The sequence below is a fragment of the Pinus tabuliformis genome, chromosome 3_1, assembly GCF_031772625.1.
Source record: "Pinus tabuliformis cultivar Carrire ecotype Pingquan chromosome 3_1, CPIR1, whole genome shotgun sequence".
In the NCBI taxonomy this organism is placed as follows: domain Eukaryota; kingdom Viridiplantae; phylum Streptophyta; class Pinopsida; order Pinales; family Pinaceae; genus Pinus; species Pinus tabuliformis.
The window spans coordinates 811,825,900-811,850,819 of NC_142301.1; the positions used below are offsets into that span (position 1 = coordinate 811,825,900).

Consider the following 24,920-nt stretch of genomic DNA (forward strand, 5'->3'; position numbering starts at 1 on the left):
GTGGAAAAACTGTGGACAAACGACAATTAATGCAAAACAGAAATTTCACCTCTATCTTAAGATGTTTCCCAAATATTAACCCTGTGAATTTTCAGCTTTAGGATTGTTATGAAATACAAACAAAACAACAGTGACAATGGACAAAATTCCAATACTTAGCAATCCTTGTCATCAACGCAATACAAGAGAAAATATACCAAAGTGTTCCAATAAGTTTCAGTTCTCTAGGGCAACCTAAGCAAGATTTCAAAACACTCAATTACAACTGTAAATATAGCCGCAAAACAGCCCTTTTCTTCTTCAATTAAATGTTAAATCACATAACATAATACCCTTTTAATTATGACAAATCAGCAAAGTATATATAGCTGGAAATTACAAACCATGAAGAGCATAGATGACTGAAAATCAAATCAGAAATTTACACAATTACCGGATAGCTGAAAACTTCCTTAATATGAATAAGATGAGGTTCATGTAATGAACTAGTGTAATTCTGCCCTAGGGTTTCCTGTAGCAATCAAATTTTTTTCCTATACTGATCTAGAGTAATTCTTCCCTAGGGTTTCCTATAGCAGTAGGACCTCTTCTTCTAGCATAACAATTAATGCACACAGTTGATATATCCTTTAATGAAACCACACTAATAATGCAGTGAACTCAACAGAGCAATTTATCATTCAATAATTCCAAATCAATAATATGATCATTCCAACAGTGCAATGATAATTGTCCAACAAATCCACACCACATATAATAAAATCGGTCCAGTATCAGATTTCCACACAATAGATATGAGTTCTGTCTAATAGAAACAGACCAAAGATCAAAATGACAAACAGCGTGCTCTAACCAGAAATTAGGTTAACCAACAGTTGAAGATATATGCGATTATGTTGAAACACGCTGCCTCAAGCCAATTTTGAACCTGCTCAAACTTTGGCCTTCTCTTTCTACAGGATCCGAACTACAGGATCTGTGGCCTACCAAGAATACTTCGCATTTGCTACAGGAGGATCTTCGGTCTTCCTTTTTCTACAGGATCTGCAGCCTATTAAGAAACACTTCACATTTGCTAGAGGAACTCGAATTTTCCACTGAAACACTTCAGAACCCTCGATTGTCTCAAGATCACGACATTGACTTCAACCTATCACAGCAAAGCCTGTGGTTGGTTACAAAGTGGCTTTGGGGAACTCACTCTCATGCAAGGACTTCGTTCAACCTCATAGGGAGCTCAGATCATTAGTGGCAACACCCAGCCTAAACGGAATTGGGTCTAAGCACTTCAAAAGCCACCGAATGTTAGGAACTTCTCCACACAATCACTGAAACTCTAATTCAGGACTTCGCTGACCTCAGGACAATTCGTCTGCTACAGGAATAACTACAGAGAAAATTTGTATGACCTTATCTTAGCCTATCCACAGAAATTCGTGTTAATCTGACCTCCAACAGACTCATTGGCCTCAAGGATAAATTCGGCTTAGTATGCTTCAGATGGATGTTGCCTTTAGAGCAGATTTTTTATTTGTTAATCCTTCCTCCAAAACAGAGACTTCTCCAATACGCTGTGCCAGAACAAGTAGAAAAGAAAATAGAAAATGAACTAACAAGGGTGGAATCTTTCACCACCGAAATTAGTAGGGGAAAGGGGTCTTAAAACCCTCAGAGCCTCAGGCTCAAATAAAACAGAGATAATTGATCCAATCCAATGATGATCCAAATGAATTCAACCCTCTTGTATTTATAGATTTCTTTGAGGGGATTTTTCTCCTTAATTGATTGAGTGAGGTTCACTCAAAACCCCAACTTTGGGTTTCTTTGCCCAACTGCCCCAAAACCTTGCCCTTCGCTGCCCAAACATTGGGTATTTTGGGGTTTTTCCCTTTATCAAGGACTATAGCCTATGGGAATCAATAGGCTACTTCGTCACTTGAGCAATTAATTTCTTGGGAACATTACAGTTCATGTAGATACCAAGCCTTATTATAAGGATAATACAATTCACTAGCTCTCCAAAACCCTTGCTAGGGGAAACCAATAAGCCCTAGCTCAACCAAGAAGATTCAACAAGTGTGAATCACTCAAGTAAGTCATCCAAGGCGAGACATCTCTTCTTCTTGTCTTTTCCAAGGACAACCTACAATTTTATCACAAAACCCTATTATCAAAATCTCCATGGAATGAAACACTAACCCTAGTCTTCAAGTGCTCCAACAAGCTCAAGAAACCCTAGTGACTTCAAGACAAAAAATGACCAAGTACATAAGAAGATCCAAGAGAAAGAGAAAACTAGTGCACTCCACTTGACGACATCTCGAACACTGATGTGATAAGTACTAATGAGCTCTGATGTTATGTTATGAAAGGACTCTCTTTCCTCTATATATATGAGAGGTAAAAAAAAGCTAACAATACATATGTGGGCTTGTGCCTTTACAAGCAACCTACAATAATCACAAATCACTATACTCCAAGGGTACACATGTTAAGCTTGAAGGTGGATGTCATCCACAAGCAAGTCTCCAAATGCAAGGGCACTCCATGGGATGTGTCTAATGCTCCTCCTACTAGCCTCCAAAGGTTCCATCAATCCTCATAAGCCATGTACTCCACTGAATCAACTCCTACATGAACACTATCACTACTTAGGGCTCCCAAAGCCAACTCGGAGCCTCCATACAAGAATCCAAGCTACCCTGCATTGTCTAAAGCCTAATGCTCTCCTCCAAGATACATAACACTCCTCCTAGGTAGGGCATTCCCCAAGCCAGCAACCCTCTCCCTATGGTCATGATAAGGACGTTGTCCAAGTTGTCAAGAGAAATCTAATGCCCTAGGGAAGGATGCCAAGCAGGTACCCAACTAAGGTCAAGGGATCACTAAATAAACCATCTCTAATGTGTCAATCCATCATGAACCATCTCCCATGTGCAAATTCATCACAAACCATCTAGGGGCTCAACACACACCATGTACCTCAAATCTCATGAAGCACCCCAAACATGGTATAAACACTTCTTAAGTAACCTGAAATCTAACACCATCAGTGAAGAAGAGAAACAAAGCTTATTTCTTTGTGCACAACTTGGACAAGATCCATGCCAAAGTCTATGATATCCTTCAGTAGACCCAAACCAAGTATGAAGCACTTCATAACAAGCATTGAGTTCCTCATATTCGTGTTCCTTCTACAAGAGACACAACATATTTATCATCAATGGCTCCTTTCTTAACCTTCAATAGAATTCTACCGGTTTTGTTCTTAAGCAGATTGGACATCTGATGACTTTCCTCCATGAACCTCTTCTCTTCGACAACGCATTCTAGCATTGGTTCAAGCACTTCATCTTTACAAGGAACATGGATTTGTACAAAGATCCCAAGTTCCCAACAAGTAACAACACAAGGCCCAAGGATACTTTTCCTTCATTGGAAGGATTGCAACCCCCAAATACAACAAAAGCCAGGGACAATGTCCTCTAAGCAGAGAAGAAATTATGAGAATTAATAAGTGAAAAGTGGCAAAATACTATATTATATATTTGAAATTTCTAATTGTAATTCCTATTTATTTTTAGCTTTATTTTAGTTTTGGATGAGCTTTAATGAAAAAGCCAAGTGATAAAATCTTTGCATGTCATCGTGCATGTACAATCCAATTTTGAATTACAGGTATCTTTATAAATGTTCAGTGGATTATAAAGTGTACAGCATGTGTACATTTCCAGCAATCTTCTCTCATACTAAATTACTTTCTCTCTCTTCTGTTTGTTGTGTGTGGCTATCTTTCTTCCATCGCTTGTATTGCTCTCATATCACATTATGTCAACTCACGTTCAATTCCCACAAGCATACCATTTTATTATGAGCTCTTAATGAGTATACCATTGTAATGAACTTAAACCCTGTGTTGACAAAAGCCACTAGCTTCTGAAGAATCCTGTTTACCTGGGGTACCATCCTCGGAATGAGGGGAAGTGCCCAGCAGGTTTCCCCGGTATATGTATTTCACAGACAATTTTAATATAAAGTTATAAACCCAAAAAAAAAATAACACCTATCTAAAATAAATGTTCAAGTTCAAGAAGCAGTATTTTGATTAAAAAATTAAACAGGGATAAACAGGAAGATGATCTCATACCAAGAATATCCGTTGAAGTTGAGATACTGTGCTTGCAAATTTCAGATTGTGCTTCTTCTTACTCCTGGCAGAAGTTTTGCAGTGAGGGCAGTTCATATAGATTGGTAAATCCATATTGAGAAGTGAAAATCCTGGACCTTCACCTTCATTATGAATTGCATGTTGAAGGTCCCCTTCACATTTCATTTCCATGTTTGAAAGTTTTGGAAATTGACTGATGGGCTGATTATTTTGGTTAAAGATCATCTCCCGTGTGCCATTTGTTGGTTTGGCCCTAGTTTCCACAATATTCTGCACATCTGGTAACTGCAAACGCTTATGACCTTGTTTACCTTTCTTTATTGTTAATGCAGGTTGGTTAGGAGTCTTTTTGGAGCCAACACAACTCATGGAATCTGAATATGAACCTCCTAGCTTTTCAATATGATCCAATGATAGAAGAAAGCGGTGGCCATGGGAACATTCATGCTCAAATCCAACATACACAACAACGCGCTTCATCCTAATACTAAGTTGTGGCCGTTGAACATTATTCACTGTTGTTGATATTGTATTGCACCCTATAAGCAAGACTGCTTGATTTTCTCTTTGACTAACAATTTCAGGGTTTTGAAGACTCTGTTCTGTTGTGGTCTCAGAGTTCAAAACAGTTGAGCTCAATTCTCCGTTCAAATGAACTACCTGATCTTTTCTTTCCTTTCCACTCCTTTGCTTTACAACCTTCTCCAAACTTGCTGGTGGCTGCCGCTTTTGTTGAAGTGGAGGGAAAGCTGAATCTGCAGTGGAATTCGACTTAGCAACAACTTCTGCAAATGCTTTTTTCATTTCTATCACAGGAAATCCTCTGCCAGAGTTTGACTTCAAATCATCCCCTGGAATTTTCTCTACAACTTTCCTCTGCTGCCCTTTACCCACTGTGCGTGTTTCAGAAGGGATAGAATCAACACTAGCAGAGGACATCTTTCTCTGATCCTCAGCATTATTAACATTTTGCACTCTTGAATCCTGAATGATTGAACTTGGAGGTACAATATCCTTCTGCTGATCTTTTGTTGAGACATTTTGCACTGTATCTTGCAAAACAAACGAAATTGTCCATGCACATAAGAAATTCTCATAAGTACAAAATCCACTTTGAAGTAAACCTGCAGATGGATCATAGTATTTTGTGCCTCCTAGTCGAACTAAACTCCATGCTGAACTCCCAACAGGGTTTCCATCTTCACTAAATGGTATGACAAATGTTGGAAGGAGGTCCTCACAGTTAGGAAAATTAAAAAATGTAATATTTGCACTTTCAAAATCAAAAGGGTCACTGCGCAATCGTCTGGATCTCCCACATGCACAAGCATGAAGAAAAACAAAACCACTTGAGTGTGGCTTGAAAACAGCTTTCTCTGTTTCTAACTCTGGACAATTTGAGGAAGTCCCAACCACATCATGTCTTTGATACACGCATGGCTTTCCAGTTAAGCTAACTGCATCACAAAGCTGTCTCCCAGATTTCCAGATTGCCTCGCAGTCCTCTTTTAATTTTTCAGGAAAGATATGCACTGCAGGGCCCCTTACCATTGCTCGAAAAGCACGCAACGCTTTTTCTAAGTGGACATTGTGAACAGCTGTCGGATAACAAGGTGGCAATCCTTTCATATACACCTCCTTAGCAGCTGGAAGTGCCCTTTTGCACCATGCTGCAGAAAACTTCATGTCCAGTCCTTTTCCACTCTCCAAACAAGCAACAGCCATATCTAAAGCACCTTGGCTCGTCTGAACTGCTGCCCCCATGCGGCCTGAGCTTGCAGGTTCCTGATATTCTTTCTTTTGACAACTTGTGGACCCTTCTGGACCCCTTGCACTTGCCCCCTTTTCAAATTCATTCCCAACTCTACATTCGATCAATGCTTCAAAAAGAAGATAACATGCTGACAACCAATTTGCTAGACTTGGAAGTTCAGGAGGACTGGAGAGAGATTTGATTGATCCTCCAGAACCTCCAGCTGCAGCAGAAGCTGCAGCAGCTGCAGCCGCAGCAGCAACCATACCAACACCAGCTGAACCACCAGTTGAATTTGTAGCTATCCCTCCCCTACCTCTTAAAACTTCAGCCTGCCGATAAAGGAAGTCCTTTATTGCTTGAATATCATCACTTACCCCACCATTACTATTATTTTCCAAAAGAAAATTCTCTGAAGATTCCTTGCCATTTAAAATCTCTTCAATAATTCCTGTTGCTGCTTCTAAAGGCTCACTCTTGCGGTTTGATGACCTGTCCACAAGAGCCACAGCTTTGACTGCATCAAGAGCAAACAGAGTTCCGCCAATTCCAGCCCCTGATAAAGAACTGACACTCCCCGGACCTCTTGGTCCATGCCCTGAGCCAGCTGTAGTTCCCCCATCACCCCCTCCAGCAATTGTCCGACATTTCTTTATTAAAAACCGTATTTGTATATCAAGAGATGATTGCAATTTTTTACGGAATCCTCCTTCCATCTTGTTTGTGGAGCGTGCTAGCATTACAACAGGAGTTGAAGCTTTTGATTGTATATTTGTTCTTGAGATATGGACTATTCCAGATGATTGTACACCTGAAGCTCCCTGAGAATTACCCAAAGCAGCTGCCTCAACAGCATCCTCTATGTGAGAAGTCCCATGAGACCCACTTGATGAACCATCTGAAAAATCATCAAGAAAAACAAAGAGCATAACCGGAGTACACTGTCCTGGAAGTAAGGTGGGAGATGAACCTGACATAAGACCAATGGTAGATGTATGCCGCCCCATGATCCCACCTCTTCCTGGAGAACTGCTAGATGGGGTGCCCATTGCTCTTGAGATTGTAGCTCTCGATGAGGAACCAGGAACAGGAAGCAGGCCAGGTAATACCTGAGTCTTTACAAATGGAGCCAATGCATGCTTTGAAGCTTGAAGAGTGCGAAATGTTTTTAATAGTTGAGTATCGAAGCGTGCTCCTTCATGAATAAAAACAATGATATGACACACCTGCAGTTCTTCATCCAGGTAGTAAAGCTTAGAGGGAATCTACAAGTTAAAAATGCAGATGCCATCATACAAAATGCAAAGGTTATTCCAAAAGGTAAATGGAAGTTTTTCAATCATGTAAACTGAGTTATTGGAATATTGCTGCGTTACCGTGCTTATAAATATTTCTTAAATGTAAGCATTTCTTTAAACATTTAATCTGTAAGAAAAAATATGGTTTCTTGCATGAAAAAATAGAAATTTTCAGGCAACAAAGAAACTATAGATGATGTTAGAAAGTTCCCTCTAAAGGGAATATTTTCTAAAACTGAGTAAAAATTCAGACATCCAAGGATAAAGATACGTTTCTTACAGTCAATAAACAGTTTTGGGTAAGAGAAACTTGTTTCTGAATTCCATTTACCAAGAATGGCTTGCTTGGCCAAGCAGGTGTCATTTCCTATATTTGAGGTTTAGCTAACAACTGACGTTTCTCAAATTTCAGGAATTCAAAACCTTGAGAATTTCAGTTTTTGGATAAACTGCAATGCATATCAAGAAAAGATCTTCGATTTCAGGAATATGTTTGTCAAACATTAGGAGGAAGAAGAGGCAGAAGAGACTTATGTATTTCAGGAACTCCATATGTGTAAAGTGTTTCCTAAATGCATGTACTTTGTTTCTGCAAAGAGAGAATTCTGGGAGTACATGTTGGTCAGGTCTCCAAGTAACTAAAAACAAAAAGAAATGCTGCAAATAGAACTTCTGCTTTACGCAACAAAGTAAATCTGCATCTTTAACCCAGTGGTATGCACTCCAATGAGGTTGAAACTCTGAAAGGCTGATTATGGATGACTGTCCTATTAAAGCCCCATCTCAGAGATTAATCATAGAGGGATAGGATAAGCTCAACTCGGATAGGCTGCCAAATGCAACCTAGCTAACCCAAGAGGGAGGAAATTGATCAGACATCACAAAGGATTATATATCATGCTCATTCAATTGGCAGGGATAAAGTTATCAAATATGTGGTTGACTTTGTCACTTTGATTTGGGGACTGGCTATTGTGAGCTTAGTCAATAGGTTGGCCATTGAGGGTGATTCCATGCTTTTATTACAAATAAACTTAACTGCAAAAAAGAGGATAGCAGAGGACTGGATCTTGCATCAACTGCTAGAGGAAAGCAGATCTCTTTTGTGAACAATATTTGAAACGTAGATCTTTCATGTAAAGAGAAAGCTTATCAAGAAGCTGATAGAATGGTGAACCAGGGAGCTGTATGTCGAAGAGTATTGTCAAGGAACCAAATAGGAAGATTTGCTTGCACTTGAGCTTGCAAGGACATAAGGGTAGATATATTTTGCATATCAGAGGAACTTCCAGGAAAGGGTTCCATAAGGACAATAGGAAGTGAAGTGAAAGCACCATATATGGAAATGATGGCAGGCATAGGATGTGACATGATAGGATGAAGAGACAAATTCTTGGCAGCCTTATTGGCAGATATAAGTAGAAGTAATGCCATTTTGTGCAAGCACAGCACAATGGAGTCCCTTTATAGTCAGTGATTAAAGAGATGGTCCAGGTCAGTAGAAAAAGTTGAAGGGAGGCAGGACTTTGGAAGCTCTGGGGAAGGAAAGTAGATGGGAGAAAAGGTAGGTGAGCAGGGCAAATTGGAATTCAAGGGTCCTGGACACTCCAGAGCCGGGAAAAATGTTTTTGCACTGGCAATGAAGATGAGGGAAGAAACAAGGCCAATTCTCTTGGGAGTCGAGGAAGAGTTCCATCAGATATATGGAGTGTTCATGCTGCGGAATATGATCTGTTTGGGCATGTCACTGTTTGACAACCTTCAAAATCAGGACACACCAATGGAGAGCAGGGAAAAGCAGCAAAAGACATCGTAGATGTAGCCAGCTCGGATCGGAAAAATCTAGGCAAAGATTGAGTTGGATGGAAAATTTGCAACAACAATGTATAGAGTCAGCACCGATTGAGGTAACCACATGCAAAACAGAAGCTGACTGATAGGAATGTTGAATAAGTTTGTTCATCCTGTAATGTTCCTTACTAATTAAGTGCCCAAGGGAGGACGAAGGAGCGTAGCCAACCCCATGGGCTATAGTCAATGATAAAAGGGAAAATCCATTATACAATGCTTCTGGAGCAACATCGGGTAAATTGGGGTAATTGGGGAAAAACTTGTTAAATTATGTATGTTCTATGCTTAGAGCAATTTACTTCAATTTCTTCTTATTAGCCCAATGTCAATTCTCAGTATAGCAATCACATTAACATATAAGTAAAACGCTGATAGAACATAAACAAAATCGATAGAAGTCAAGTCAAGACAAGAGACGCAAGATGTGGCAGCTAGCCAGGACACAAGATGTGGTGGATAACCAGGGACAAACCCCAATGCGGGGAAACCCTTTGATCAATTCTTCTATATTCTTCAATAATTCAGCACAAAGAGAGAGAGATAGTACAATATCACAAATCTCTGATTTTACATCAGCAGCAATATAACACCTATTAGAATAATTCTATTTTAGTGTTTAATGCTCATTTGTGATTGTAATTAGCAGTTTCTTGTTAGAAACTTGTTGTTTCTATATTCTTAGTAGAAACTTGTTGTTTCTACTTTCTTAGTAGAAACTTGTTGTTTCTGTAAATACAGTTGTATTATTTATTGAGCTTCACTGCTCATTGTAAATCAATTCAATTCATTCATTGATTATGGTATCAGAGCTCGGGTATTTTTTTCGAAATAATTTTTCATAGTTTGAAAAATTTAGTGCTTCATTTCGAAATTGCTCTTCTGTGGAGAATTTTTTTCTTCTTCAGTTTCCATTTAGGGTCACTGTCCGTGGCTTTTTAAATAAGTGCCGCAGGGATCTGGATTTGGGCCATTCCGTGGAAGCTGGTGCCTGCAATCGATCAATCGTGGTTACGTTCAGCATGCGTACGTCGAAATTTTTTTTGCGGGACTTCTTGCTACTTGTCTACACCATGGCTCTATTCGGGAGCTCGTAGCTGGGTTAAGGTACAGCGTGGTGTTCAGCGAGGCGCTCCTCGTCCCAATAATACCCTCTGTCTCTGCCCGAGCTGGAGGCATTTTTCCTTTGTCGCTGGTGAAGTCTTTTTGCATGGCCTGCGGAAGCAACGTCGGCGACGGATAGAATCGAGCATTGCTAGGAGTGACCAAATTCCTGCATAAATCTCGCATCCTCCTACTCGAGAATCGAAGCCAGGGCGTGCAGCAGAAGAGGATTGGGGGCCGAGCGTGCAGAAGCTGTGATCCGGTCCATTAAATCGTGCACTTTCTGCTCAATACCCTTGTCGCCAGACTGCTCCGTCTTCGCATCTGCATCGTTGGGTTTCTCCAACGCAGACTGCTCTGCAAAACCTGTAATAGAAGAGGTTGTGGGTTCGACTTCCGGTGCGGACGACGAATCCGCAGGGTGCTCCATAAGGGCCCAAACAACGATGGAAGTACTGTTACAAAGGAGAAAGGACGACGAATCGAGCGGCGGCTGCGTGTGAGGTTTTCTGGCACGTGATTTCCTGACGGCTGCATATGAAATTTCTGTGATTTATTTAAGCACGGAATTTGTTATTTTTTTTCTGAGTCCGCATAGTGCAAGTCACGGAAAAGATCTGAAGTTGACTCAGTAATCCGAAGTTTCAGTAGCATCTAATCAAGGAGGGGTCATGGATTTTTTTGGCGTGACTATTTTTTTTTTGGGCGTGATACAGTGAGCTAAAAGGCATGCATTTATCTTCTTTATTATGTGCGTATAAAGCAACTTTCACCTTTCTGAAGCTGAGATCCAAGCATACCTTCTGCGCAAGGTATCATCTGTCCATAAATATTATGATTTCTGATTCCAGCATCTGTTAGTTTTTTGTACGGATCAGCCGGCATCTGCATTGAAATCCGTGCCAGATTCCTTTGTTGTTTTCTGCGTCTTAGGAAACGTGCAGATGGCCTCGCTAACCAATCTGATGTTGGAAGGCAATTAGCGCTTTAATGGCACCAATTATAACATCTGGAAACAGAGAATGTTGACCATTTTTGAATTAGGCGTCTTGACCAACTCGTTTTGGGCAAAGAGCCCCATCCTGGTACAATTGGTACCGATCAAGATAAGTTTGATGATCGAAATCGAGAGGTTGTTATGCTCCTCAAACTCTCTGTGACTGATGATCAGTTACCACAGATTCCTTCCGGCAAGACAGCTGCTGACATCTAGCAACATTTGAAGGAACTGCATGAGACATCCGACAAGAGCAGAGCTTTCTTTCTAAAGAATCAATTGTTCTTCATCATGATGGATGAACATATGTCTTTACAGGAACATCTTAACAAGATTAAAGACATTCGAGATCAGCTCGAAGCCATTGGTCGGACCATGGAGGAAGAAGATATGGTAGTCATCACTCTGAAAAGTCTACCGAAACCTTATGAACACTTCATAGAAACACTCAACATTACCACCACTAATGTTGATCTGAAGTTTCCAGAGTTATGCACCAAACTCTTGCAGCAGGATCGTTGGAAACAGCAGCCTCATCAGAAAATGCTTTTGCTGCCAAATATCAGTCCTCTCAATCCATTCAACAGAAAGGTTCTTCTCAGCCTTTTCATCTCGCTAAAAAGAAAAATGTGCAGTGTAATTACTGTCACGAGTTCGGCCACATGAAGAAAGATTGCCAACAGAGGATTGCTTCTGAACAAAAGAAACAGGGAGGGTCTCATCAAACAGTGAATGTTGCAGAACATTCCGAGCAGACAGAATCTGCCTTTTATGCCTTTATGGCCAAGAGGTCATCAGATCATGTCCCGTCTTCTGCCTGGTACATTGACTCTGGTGCATCACGTCATTTCTCTCACAGGCGTGACTGGTTTATTGACTTCTCATCTTTCAGTGGTTCTGTGGTATTTGATGGAGGTGAGAAGTACACAGTGGTTGGCAGAGGTACAGTTTAGATCCAGTCTGATGGGCGCACACTCATCTTCCTGAATGTGTACTATGTTCCTGGTATGGAAATTAATCTGCTATCTGTCAGCCAAATTATGAGGAACTCTCCTCAGCTCGATGTGGTGTTCAATGCACACAAGTGCTCCATTATTGACAGGGAAACTCGTCTTACGGTTGTTGTTGGCCTAGAAGATCATGGCCTATACAGGCTTCTTGACACTGGTGATTCTCCAGAAGTGGCTCTAGTAGCTCGTGTTTCTCCCATCAGCACTCTGTGGCATCAGAGATATGGGCATCTAAACATTCAGTATCTCTCTCAGCTATCTCGAGAAGGACTTGTGTCAGGGTTACTTGATATTCAGACTCAGCAGTTGGGAGTGTGTGGCGCCTGTCAAGCTGGCAAGCAACATCGGTCTTCATTCAAGGATGGAGAATCTTGGCGCACATCTAAGGTACTCCAATTAATTCATGTTGATATTTGTGGTCCTATGAATACATCTTCTATTACTGGTTGCAAATATTTTTTGCTTATTGTAGATGATTTCAGTAGAAAGATGTGGGTGTACCTTCTAAAACATAAATCTGATGTATTTAGTATCTTTCAGAAGTCTAAGTCCTTAGTTGAAAAAGAGTTTGGCTGTAATATCATAACACTTAGGACAGATAACGGGGGGGAATTTTGTTCTTCTGCTTTCTCCAACTTCTGTGATACCCATGGCATCAAACGCCGATTAACTACACCCTACGACGGTTAACTACACCCTACACTCCTCAGCAGAACAGTGTTGTCGAACATCGCAACCATACGGTTGTTGAAATGGCTCGTTCCATGTTACAACACAGGAGTGTTCCGAACAAATTCTGGGCTGAAGCAGTGTTTACTGTTGTCTATCTTCTTAACCGATCACCTACTCAGGTTGTTAAGGGGAAGACTCCATAAGAGGTTTGGTCTGGTCGTAAGCCTAAGATCAGTCACCTCAAAGTATTTGGCTCGGTTGCATATGTTTGGATTCCAGCTGCTAAGCGCTCTAAGTTGGATTCCAAAAGCCAAAAACACATGATGACAGGGTACAGTGATCACCACAAGGCCTATAGGTTGATAGATATAGCCACTGGTCGTCTTAGCTTCAATCGGGGCATAGTATTTGATGAAGAAAAAGGATTCTTTCAGTCTCCTCCTTCTGAGCAGTGTTTTGAGGATCAGCCTCACAGTGTTCTTCATCCGTTAGGTCCACCTGATGGGAGGGATGATGCAGCATCAGTATTTGATAATGCACTACCTGAGCTTCCTCCGGAAAATAACCCTCCTCTTGCTGCACCTATTGTTCCTAAGCCTCCTCCACCTCCTCCTGATATTGGTTCCTCTACTCTCCGGCCTAGATGGTGAGCTAAAACTATTGGTGATCTCCGAGATAATGAGCTCCTTGAAGGTAGAACTTCCAGAAATAAGAGCAAACAGCAGTCTACAATAAATTTTTCTCTTACGGCTAACCTACACAGTGTTTTTGAGCCTCAAACCTATTTAGAGGCTAAGGGTACACCTGAAAGAAAACAGGCTATGGAAGCTGAATTCTAGAGTCTTCAGAAGAATCACACTTGGACCCTTTCTGATCGTCCTGCAGGGAAAAAGCCCATTAGCTGCAAATGGGAGTATAAAGTGAAATACAAAGTTGACGGAACCCTAGACAAGTATAAGGCTCGCCTTATTGCTCGAGGGTTCTCACAGAAGGAAGGTATAGACTATGAGGAGACCTTTGCTCCTACAGCCAAGATGAGTACCATACAGCTTGTCCTTGCCTTAGCAACTCAGTTCAATTGAAAAGTCCATCAAATGGATGTAAAGAGTACTTTTTGGAATGGTGACTTACAGGAAGAAGTCTACATGACGCAGCCTCCAGGATTCAAGGTTGCCGGTCAAGAACAAAAAGTCTGTAGATTAGTCAAAGCACTCTATGGTCTGAAACAAGCCCCTCGAGCTTGGTACATGAAAATTGACAAGTACCTAACAGATCATGGCTTTCAGCGGAGTCCATCTGATGCAAACCTGTATATCAAACATACTAGTGATGATACTCTGTTTGTGGTTGTCTATGTGGATGATCTTATCATTACTGGCAATTCAACACATTTGATCCATGGAATCAAACAGGACTTGTGCAACACTTTTGATACGACAGATTTGGGACTTCATTACTGTTTAGGGGTGGAAATCTGGCAAACTGAGAACAACATCTTTCTCTCTCAGTCCAAGTATGCCAGAAATCTTGTGGACAGGTTCAGAATGCAGGATTGCAAATCTACCACAACTCCTATGGAACCAGGGCTCAAACTTTCAGCTCAGTCATCCTCACCACTTGTAAATGAAACTTTATTCGGGCAGTTAATGGGCAGCCTCATCTACCTTACTGCCACTCGACCTGATATCAGTTTTGCAGTAAGCTACATTTCACGCTTCATGTCAGCTCCTAAGGCTGATCATTGGATAGCAACAAAGCGTGTGCTGCGTTATGTAAGAGGCACTCCTGATTATGGACTTCTGTACACTCGGAGTTCAGATCCTACACTCAGTGGTTACACAGATTCAGACTGGGCTGGTTCGGTTGATGACCGTAAATCTACAGCTGGGTATGTGTTTAGTCTGGGATCCGACGCTGTCACATGGACTAGTAAGAAGCAGCAGGCAGTGGCTCTCTCCTCGACAGAAGCAGAGTATCGGGGAGCAGTTAAGGCATCTTGTGAGGCAGTTTGGCTTCGACGTATGCTTGCAGATATGCATGTTTCCTAGGCAGGTCCTACTCCCTTGTTCTGTGATAATCAGGGAGTGCTCAAACTCGCCAAGAATCCAGTCTTCCATGAACGAACAAAGCATGTGGAAACCCATTGTCACTACATTCGACAGCTTGTTGAAGACGGATCCATTCAATTGCTGTATGTTCCCACAACGGAGCAGCCAGCAGACATCTTCACCAAGCCTCTTGGTCCTAATAAGTTTGTAAAATTCAGAGGGTCTATAGGTGTTGTAAATAGATTGAGCATTAAGGGAGGGTATTAGAATAATGTTATTTTAGTGTTTAATGCTCATCTGTGATTGTAATTAGCAGTTTCTTGTTAGAAACTTGTTGTTTCTATATTCTTAGTAGAAACTTGTTGTTTCTACTTTCTTAGTAGAAACTTGTTGTTTCTGTAAATACAGTTGTATTATTTATTGAGCTTCACTGCTCATTGTAAATCAATTCAATTCATTCATTGATTAACACCAACCAGCAAAGTCAAAGCTAGTCAAACAGCTCCAATTTGACCTCAAGTCAACCTTGAAGAACTCAATCTTCCACTGCAAAGATAGGCAGCTCAAAACAGCCCTCAGGCAACAGTCAACCAGCAGTTAACGAACAATACAGCCTGCGGTCAACCCTAACCAGTCAACGCTGGTCAACATTGGGTCAACATGGCACCCAAAACAGAAACGCGCAGATCAGATTTGGTCAACGTTGGGTCAACGCACTCCCCAACAGCTCAGTCAACGATCAGCAGCCCTGCACCTTGGTCAACGCAACCCTAAAAACAGAAAACCGTCCTCCTCCTAGCATGAGTGAGAGATTAGTTGCTCCTACACTTGCGCAATCAAATTAGGAGAGAGAAGATGAAGAGATGAGTGATGGTGAAATGAGGCACAATGTCTCCTTCCTTTATATGCAATGTTGAGGTTTAGCTGGGGGTGTGCCACACACTTTATCTTGCTGGCCGACCTTGACAGATTGTCAAGAAATACAAATAAATTCATATCTCCATGAATACATGTCGGAATCGGATGATCGTTAGATCAATCCTACACCTCTCGACGAGAGGAATCCAAGAAAAATATCAGCTGCCATAAATAAGATGACCCACATGGAGTTTGGCCCTAGTTGCCAATTTTAACACTCCCTCTCAACTAGGGAGAACTCCATCTGCTAATCCATCTATCTGTCGATACTATCTCTGCCATCAAATGCACTGCCCTGCACTGCTCGGCTCTACTCTGCTGAACTATGAAGAAGAAATTATCAAGGATGTATCATACCATCCTCCACTGACCTGAAGTCAATCCCAGATAAAAGAAAGTGCTCAATAGCGCTCTTACTAACCCGAAGTCAATCCCAATGAAGAGAGTGTGTCATACCACTCTTACTAAACCCAGATGAGTTCCAAAATAGAGTGAGTTATATCACTCTTACTGACCCGAAGTTAGTTCCAATTGATCCCAGATCAATGTCATCCTATCATAGGGAGTACGATAGATACACGATGTGTCCATCAGTACTACTATGGTCCCTATCCTCATTTCCCTACTCATTGACCAGATGAGAGGCACTTCCCATGAGTCCCAGACTGCATGGGTAGGATGTCTCGACAAGAGAAGGATGAACCACTCATCCTGCCTACATGTTGCCACAGGGTATCACAGGGGAAGGCTGAACCATTCACCCTGTACACAGCGCACCACTAGGGGAGGGTGAGTCACCCTATGGTCGCTCGTCGCTCCAAGAAGTACCCCAAGCCCCCTGGAGCTCCCAGAGCTCAATGTATGCATCATACAGGACCCTCATAAGAGGGTCTCTCAACGACTCCTAGTCATTCTCGGAAAGTCAAGAATTTGACCTTTCCTAGGGGCTTCGTCAGAATGTCAGCGACCTGCTCATCTGTCTCGATATGATGGAGCCTTATTGCTCCTCGTTGTACCATATCCCGGATAAAGTGGTACCTGATATCGATGTGCTTGGAGCGATCATGAAATACGGGATTCTCGGATAAACAAATCCCACTCTAGTTGTCGCAAAGGATCACGGTAGTATCCAATGTATGTCCAAACAGCTCACTGAAGAGCTTCCTCAACCAGACAGCCTCACAGGAGGCCATACTCGCAGCAATGTACTCTGCCTCAGCGGTGCTCAAAGCCATCGACTTCTGCTTCTTGCTCATCCAGGAGATCGAGGCAGAACCCAAAGAGAAACAACACTTGGAAGTGCTCTTTCGGTCCACCACATTGCCTGCCCAATCAACATCGAAATATCCATGTAGCCTCACATCTCCGGCAATGTATCTCAACCCATAAGTGATTGTGCCCCGAAGATATCTTAGAAGATTTTTGGCACCAATCCAATGTGAGTGATGAGGCTCAACCATACACTGGTTCAACGTGTTGACTACAAAACATATATCCGAACGGGAGTTCACCAAGAACATCAATGTTCCTATGAGTTGACGATACTCAATAGCATTTCCCAAAGCAGGTCCAACAGCATTACCGCATAACTTCTTGAAGTTAAGCTCCATCGAGGTAGTCATGGGCTTGCAGTCCACCATACCGAATCTCTCCAATATCTTCACCACGTATTTTCCTTGAGATAGGAAAATCTCTCCTGGCTTCTGCCAGACTTCCAGCCCTAGGAAATAGTGCATCAGTCCTAGGTCCTTCATTTCAAATTCGGAAGCCAACTCCCTCTTACATTTGTGAATGAGAGGGTTTGCACCTGTCAAAAAGAGGTCGTCAACATACAGCACCAGTATGAGAGGCTTATCATCCTCAACCTTAAAGTGTAGGTTTGGATCGGCTTCACTCCTAGTGAATCCCAGCTTCATCAAGTAGCTATCAATCCTCTCATACCAAGCTCGGGGTGCTTGCTTTAGCCCATAGAGGGCTTTCTTCAACCTGCATACATGAGATTCCTGATTATGAATCTCAAACCCCTCGAGTTGTTCAACATAGACTTCCTCTTTAATCGAACCATGCAAGAATGCGGTTTTGACATCCATCTGATGTAGGTTCCCTCCTTGCGAAGCAACAAGGGCTATGATCGAGCGAATGGTGGTGTATCGGGAAACAAGTGCAAATATCTCATCATAATCTACACCTTTCTTTTGAGAGAAGCCACGAGCAACAAAGTGAGCATTATACTTTTCAACACTCCCATCAGCTCCATGCTTTATTTTGTAAAGCCACTTGGAGGTGACAACTTTTTTGTCCTAGGGTCTGGGGACCACATCCCAGACATCATTCTTCATGATGGACTCGTATTCCTTCTTAATATCCTTCAGCTTATTCTTGAGGAACAAAACTTGATTTGCATCACTAACTTTAAACAAGCTTACCAGTCTATCATAGCCTTGGAGGTGTTCAACTTGGAAACATAGGCCACCAGGCGCTTGTCAATAGAGTCCCGCATGATCTTCTTCGCTTTGACTTCACCCTTAGTGTACTTGTTCCTTGTAGCAGCCAGTGCATTTGATGGAGGCTCTATAATTCTGCCTCTCACATAGTCCAACACTTCCTGCTCTTCCAATGTCAAATCAAGAGACATCTTCCATCCGTGATAGTCAGACTTCTCATGGAGCTTGTCTTCAGCGGGGAAGTGTGATGAGGAACCCATGAAGTCTTTTGACTTTTTCCAACAGTCTTCGGTGATTGCTCTTGCTCTTGCTTGGGCTTTGTCTTCACCTCAACTCTGATACCATGTTAAATTATGGTATGTTCTATGCTTAGAGCAATTTACTTCAATTTCTTCTTATTAGCCCAATGTCAATTCTCGGTATAGCAATCACATTAACATATAAGTAAAATGTTGATAGAGCATAAATAAAAACGTCAGAAGACAAGTCAAGACAGGAGACACAAGATGTGGCAGCTAGCCAGGGACAAACCCCAATGCGGGGAAACCCTTTGATCAATTCTTCTATATTCTTCAATAATTCAGCAGAGAGAGAGATAGTACAATATCACAAATCTGTGATTTTATATCAACAGCAATATAACACCAACCAGCAAAGTCAAAGCTGGTCAAACAGCTCCAATTTGACCTCAAGTCAACCTTGAAGAACTCGGTCTTCAACAGCAAAGATAGGCAGCTCAAAACAGCCCTCAGGAAACAATCAACCAGCAGTCAACGAACAGTACAGCCTGTGGTCAGCCCTAATCAGTCAACGCTGGTCAACGGGGAACCCAAAACAGAAATGCGTGGATCAGATTTGGTCAACACACTCCCCAGCAGCTCGGTCAACGGTCAACAGCCCTGCACCTTGGTCAACGCAGCCCTAAAAACAGAAATCCGTCCTCCTTCTAGCACGTGTGAGAGATCAGTTGCTCCTACGCTTGCCCAATCAGATTAGGAGAGAGAAGATGAAGAGATGAGTGATGGTGAAATGAGGCACAATGTCTCCTTCCTTTATATGCAACGTTGATGTTTAGCTGGGGTGTGCCACACACTTTATCTTGCTAGCCGACCTTGACAGATTGTCAAGAAATACAAATAAATTCATATCTCCATGAATACATGTTGGAATCGGATGATCGTTAGATCAATCCTACACCTCTCGATGAAAGGAATCCAAGAAAAATATCAGTTGCCATAAATAAGATGACCCGCGTGGAATTTGGCCCTAGTTGCCAATTTTAACACTTGTGAAGGAACCCAGAATTATGGCTAGGTGGAGAGAAAACTTATAACCCCTCAAATTAAAATAAGGAGAAAAGACCCCAAAGGGAACCTATAAATAAGAGAGAGGAGAGTCATTATTCTCATAAAGTTTGATTGGATATTTCCATTAGTGAGCCGAAGCTCTGAGAGTTTTCATACCCCTTTTTCCTTTGATTGGTTTTGATGATGATGATCCCACCCTAGTCAATCCCTTTTTGGCATAATTTTCTGAGGCACTGTTGTCTGGTTTTTTTGGCAAGCAAGGAGATTTCTGTGGGCTAATTGGCGTTGGTAGACGTTCTGTGGCACCTCCTCCCATTCTAAAGTTGTGGTAGGGCAGCAAGATAGATTTAGACTTCTGTCCAAGACAGCGAAGCAGATTGAGACTCTTGTCCAGGGCAATGTGGTAGTTTGGGACAGTGGATTCCTCACAGAACGTGGCTGAAGGTAATGAGGGCAGCATAGGTCACTTTGTGTAATCCCTAGGGCAGCAGAACCCTTAACTGAGCTATAGAGAGGTCTTTGTGTGGTATTGAGGATTGGTTAGGGCAGCAGAGTAGCGAGCCCTCCTTTTGCCATCACCAGCCCTCCGAATTAATCCTGCGGCAGCAAGGACAGGTTTCTGTGGTGAATTGACTCAAGGAGCAACTCAGTAGCACTGTTGAGGAAGCGGCAGCTTTACTTTGGACCACAAGTAGCCCTTGTTGCAGCGTGAAGGCTATTTCAGGGCAATATTTGACACAGGAGTCCGCAAGGGCAATCTCAGGACAGTGAAACCTTCACATTGGCAGCCAAAAGTCTGTTCTGGGGCAGCAGATTGGTCAAAGGAGGAGGGCATTGAGCAGCAAAAAATCTATAAGTCATTTCCTGAGGCAGCCAGGAAACTTATGAACTTGTAAGCTGATTGTTGGTGTGTTTTATCTTTTGACTGTGGTTATGATTCTGGTGTAAAGTGTTGTAGTGTGCAATAAAGAAACTGTCACTGTTTATGAATTAATCAATGTTATCAGAACCAAACAGGTGATCGAACCTAAAAACCTTGTGGAGCAGGAACCAGTCAGAACCAGTAAAAAACCGGAAATTAAAATATAAACAAATAATAATAATAATAATAATAATAAATAAAACAACTGGTTTACCAAAAACACATAAATATTCATATTTTAAAGAAAAACATATACATTCATGTGCACCCATATGAATCAAAACCATTTATAGTATATACACAAATATGCAAATGTTCTCATTTATAAAACAAGTAATAGTGCATATAACCAAAATAGCACTTAGTGCAAAACATCGCTGAACCAAAAAACATCAAGCAGCAGGCTCTAAAAGGCCTTTATAGTCCAAAACAACATGATAATATGATACTACAGTCTACAATACTACAGCTACAGCCTACAAGTGCTAATTGTCAATGTCATCATCAGAATCATCATCTCGATCATCCTCCTCGTCCACATTTGAAGAATGAGTAGCATCTAAGTCTGCAATCATTGCTTATATATTGGGATCTTTATCATCAATATAACCCTCTAAGCATTAAAATAAGATAGAAAAAGCACAGCATATCAAGTCAAGATTTTTTTTTAGTGATGGGAGCATTTTTAGTAGAGTCATGATAGAGGAGTTCGACAACCATTGCCACTAACATCAAAGTACATAGAGGGATTGGTGCTCTTTACTAAATACTAGTTCCGTACCCTCGTACATGACAAAATCCAAGGGAAATGTTGCAATCCCCGCAATCCTGATATCCAGAAAAATTGTTAAGTCTGCTGCATTTTGAGTGAAATCTGAAATTCTACTTTCTCCTATGAAATCCAACGACATTGGAACCATTCTCAAACATCCTGAGTCACTTCATGGTAATTCTCAAACATTACCGTGAAATGCATAGCAATAATAGGACCATCGGCTTGAATATTAGTTTGGCCTAAAGGAGAATTAGAAGTGGGCAAACCAATTGAAAAAATCAAGAAAGGCAATTTTTTTTACGCTGACCTGGGAAGGGACAAGCCAAACAAAACCATTCCTGAACCGGCCGGTTCGGTGGAATAGGCCGCTTTGGACAGGTTTTCGGCCAAAAACGGCCAGCCCAGCCGGTTCCAACGGTTCCGGTTCGGTTCTGATAACATTGGAATTAATAAGTATTGTACAACCAGGACTGTTGGTGCACAAACACTAAGAACAAAAATGTGAATTGGTGATTGCTGTGAGCTATTGGTGTGATGATGTAATCTATTGTCTGCCTACACTTTGTGCATTTAATATCATTGCGGTCTAAGAATTGGAATAAATACAGTAATATTGGTATTAATTTGTCATAAATTTTATAACCCTAAGGGAAAATTCCCTAGGGATATTACACATCCTCTGTCTGATTGTCAAGCCTTTTGCCGTAAATTTTGTAAAAGAGAATCCTTCTTAGAAATATGGATATGGATAATCGTAGAAGATGCTAACTTGTAAGAAGTCAGTATTGGGGACTGTAACAGGTCCTCTTGAGACAAAAATTCTCCTTGTACGATAGCTCTCTGACATGTGCAAACTGGACATGGACATGCAGGTTATTATGCAAGTGCAAAAAGTTGAACTGGATGCGGCGCACCCGTGCCAGTTCCTGGAGTACTGAAGGCTGTGCCCTTCGCCGTGAGCAGGAACCCACCCATTGAATCTCCATACCAATCAACCCAATCTAGACAGTACCAACGACATGACTTTGATTCACAAGCAGTGTGCAGCGGGGGGATGCTAGAGGGTAAAGGGACGAAGCAACCCAACAGACTCGAATTGCAATTCAGATCGAGCAACTCAGCAAAACTTATGAAGAGTTTGATTAAGCTTAATGCCCTTGAACAAAATGCCTCTGTTACAATTATACTTGGGGAAACAGTTTAATATCTTTTTGGGTAGCAGGACCAGCAAGCGTCCTGAGATTCTTTTAAATATGCATACATACATTTATATATTAGCATCCAAAAATTACAAAAAATCAATAACATCAGCGAATGTAACCTTACAGAAAACATGAATAGGAGCCCACATAAGTCATCCGTCTCTTGCTGATCCAAAACAAATGGAAACTCCTGAGAACTCAAATTCCCCATTAATAGATCCATATGGGGAGAACCCCAAGCAAATTGTACATAAACAATCCCTCTCTCTTCATCCGCATAATAACTTATCCTCTTCTTCTTCATCCAGGCGGCAACCTTTCTGCTTGGAACCATGTCAGAGCCCATACTGATCCTGTAATTTCCCTTCATACCATCTTCCTCCATGCCCTCATCCTGCAAGGCTTCTTCACTAGTTTCTTCATTCCAGAGGTCCCTGTCTCGATTCCCAGAGCCAAAAATGTGGGCATCTAGGAGCCTGTTCAACAACTGGGTAACATCATCCGCATTCCTACCTACTACCCCAACTACTACAACACCATTTGCAGGTGATGAGGATGGAAATCCAGACGAAGGATGTAGGGAGGATTGCCCTGCTGATGATGGCGGTGTTGTAGTTGAAATTGGGATTGTTGTAGAAGGAAATGAAGGCAATGCATCGGATGCAGATGGGAGCGGTGTTTGAGATGGCCTCGTCAATACCCTCAAGCTCGGACCTGCAGATGTCTCCATTGTAAATCGCACAGGCAATCAGGGATGAATTTTATGTACAATGGTCTGAGATGTTGATGCTGAGATGTGGGCAGTGTTCATGTTCATATCTAAAGCACACTGCAACTTTTCCTCGTCAAAATCCGATGAGCAGAATACTTGAGTTTAAAGCTACGGTACTCCCAACGATGGTCTGAAAAAAACCCAATGGTTAGGAGTCGCGACGGAAACAAACGTAGACTTTCGACGGCAGCCAAACTGAGAATAAATAAAAACGGAGCCTGAATATGAAATTTATAAATTCTTTCGTCAAATAACAATAAAATAATTCAACAAAACCTTTTAACACATAGAGGTATTAGGAGGTTTAACTCAAAGGAATCTATGAACCAAGAAGAAGATTTTATGTAAAACAATCTCGCCAAATATAAGAGAAATTATATTTATATTTATATGAAAAGCGATTTAACAGTTATAGATTAGTTGGCTTGGATTAAATGAAGTTTGGTTTCTAATAACATTAGTTGGCTTGGATTAAACAAAGGGGTTGAGAATGAAAATCGTAGGTAAATTGAGTAGTGTTTTTTGGTTTTCTTTTCTCATAATTTTAATCATAGCATTGTATTGGTATGGAAAAAAAATAGAAAGGAAGAAGAGAATATAATAATTAATTTATTATTGAGTTGTAGGTTTGAATTTTAGAGTCTGTAGTTTTTGTTTTGTAAATTTGAGGGTTTTTTTGTATAGTTGTCTATGTTTGATTTTGCAAGAGAGAGTTATGTTTTAACTTTAGTCAAATTGTTTTTGGAGATCATAATGAGTTTGGATCTATCTATATGTCTCGTCAATTTCCTCATCTCTAACGTCTTTTTCATAGAGCTACTAGATGAAGTGTGGTTACTGATTTCGCAGCAAACCCTCTAATAGGTGCATTGTGGTAAGCTAGAAATCCAGGGTGTCGCCCACCAAAAGCAATGCAATATTCAAAATACGAGGTTAAATCTAGTAATATTGGAGAATATATCCAATATATGCAAGATCACAGTTTGATCTACAAATTTATTAAATTATGGCCCTATGAAAAGGCTTTGATTGGGTGGATCATAAATAAATGGAACCCCCAAAGTCAAATAGGTTTTTTTATTTGCTAGGTTATGTGAGTCTTAAGATGACTAGCACACGTAACTTGTAGCTTGAGTAATCGTGACCAAGGGCATCTAAGCTATCAAAATCACCTAAGGATCACACCTGGTATGGGCCACATTGTAATGTCCCCTTCTAATCATTAGCAACAAAGGAGATGGAGGCATAGCGTATCGAGATCCCATAGGCTATTGACAATAAAATTAAAAGGGGTCATTATAATAAAATAAAATAAAAATAATTAAATAAAAGGGGGTTTTGTGAAATAAAGTGATCCATGGTATTACCCATGGTTTTCGAAAGAGGAAGTCATTATTGAAAAGCGAAGAAGAGATTGAAGCGACGAGGGTGTGTGAAGAATTATCAGAGATTTTATTTAATTAACTAACTATGAGAGTCTGCAAGCACTTTTGCGGAACCCTGTTTCGGTGTTGCAATATACACCCTAGCTAGTGGCCTTGATTTTGGTGGCCACAATGCCACCCTAGCCAATTATTCTAGTGGGCATATGAAATCTACAAGAGCATAACTAGCAGCATCAAAACTAGGAGGATACTAGCGTCAGGAAGATCGAATTCTTAAGAGGCCAAGTCTACCAATTG

General features: G+C 41.2%; 1 protein-coding gene across 1 annotated transcript in view; it reads right to left on the bottom strand.

Annotated features, from left to right (window-relative positions):
• The window catches only part of LOC149189950 (uncharacterized), a 171,548-nt gene extending 148,089 nt beyond the window's left edge, over nucleotides 1-23,459 (bottom strand). Inside the window, exons 1-2 of the mRNA XM_089411987.1 lie at nucleotides 22,591-23,459; nucleotides 4,148-7,147 (exon numbers count right to left, since the gene is read on the bottom strand). Of these exons, the coding sequence (XP_089268113.1) occupies nucleotides 4,148-7,147; nucleotides 22,591-23,196 (3,606 nt within the window). The 5' untranslated portion in view covers nucleotides 23,197-23,459. The remainder of the gene's footprint in view (nucleotides 1-4,147; nucleotides 7,148-22,590) is intronic.
• Between the last annotated feature and the right edge of the window lie 1,461 nt (nucleotides 23,460-24,920).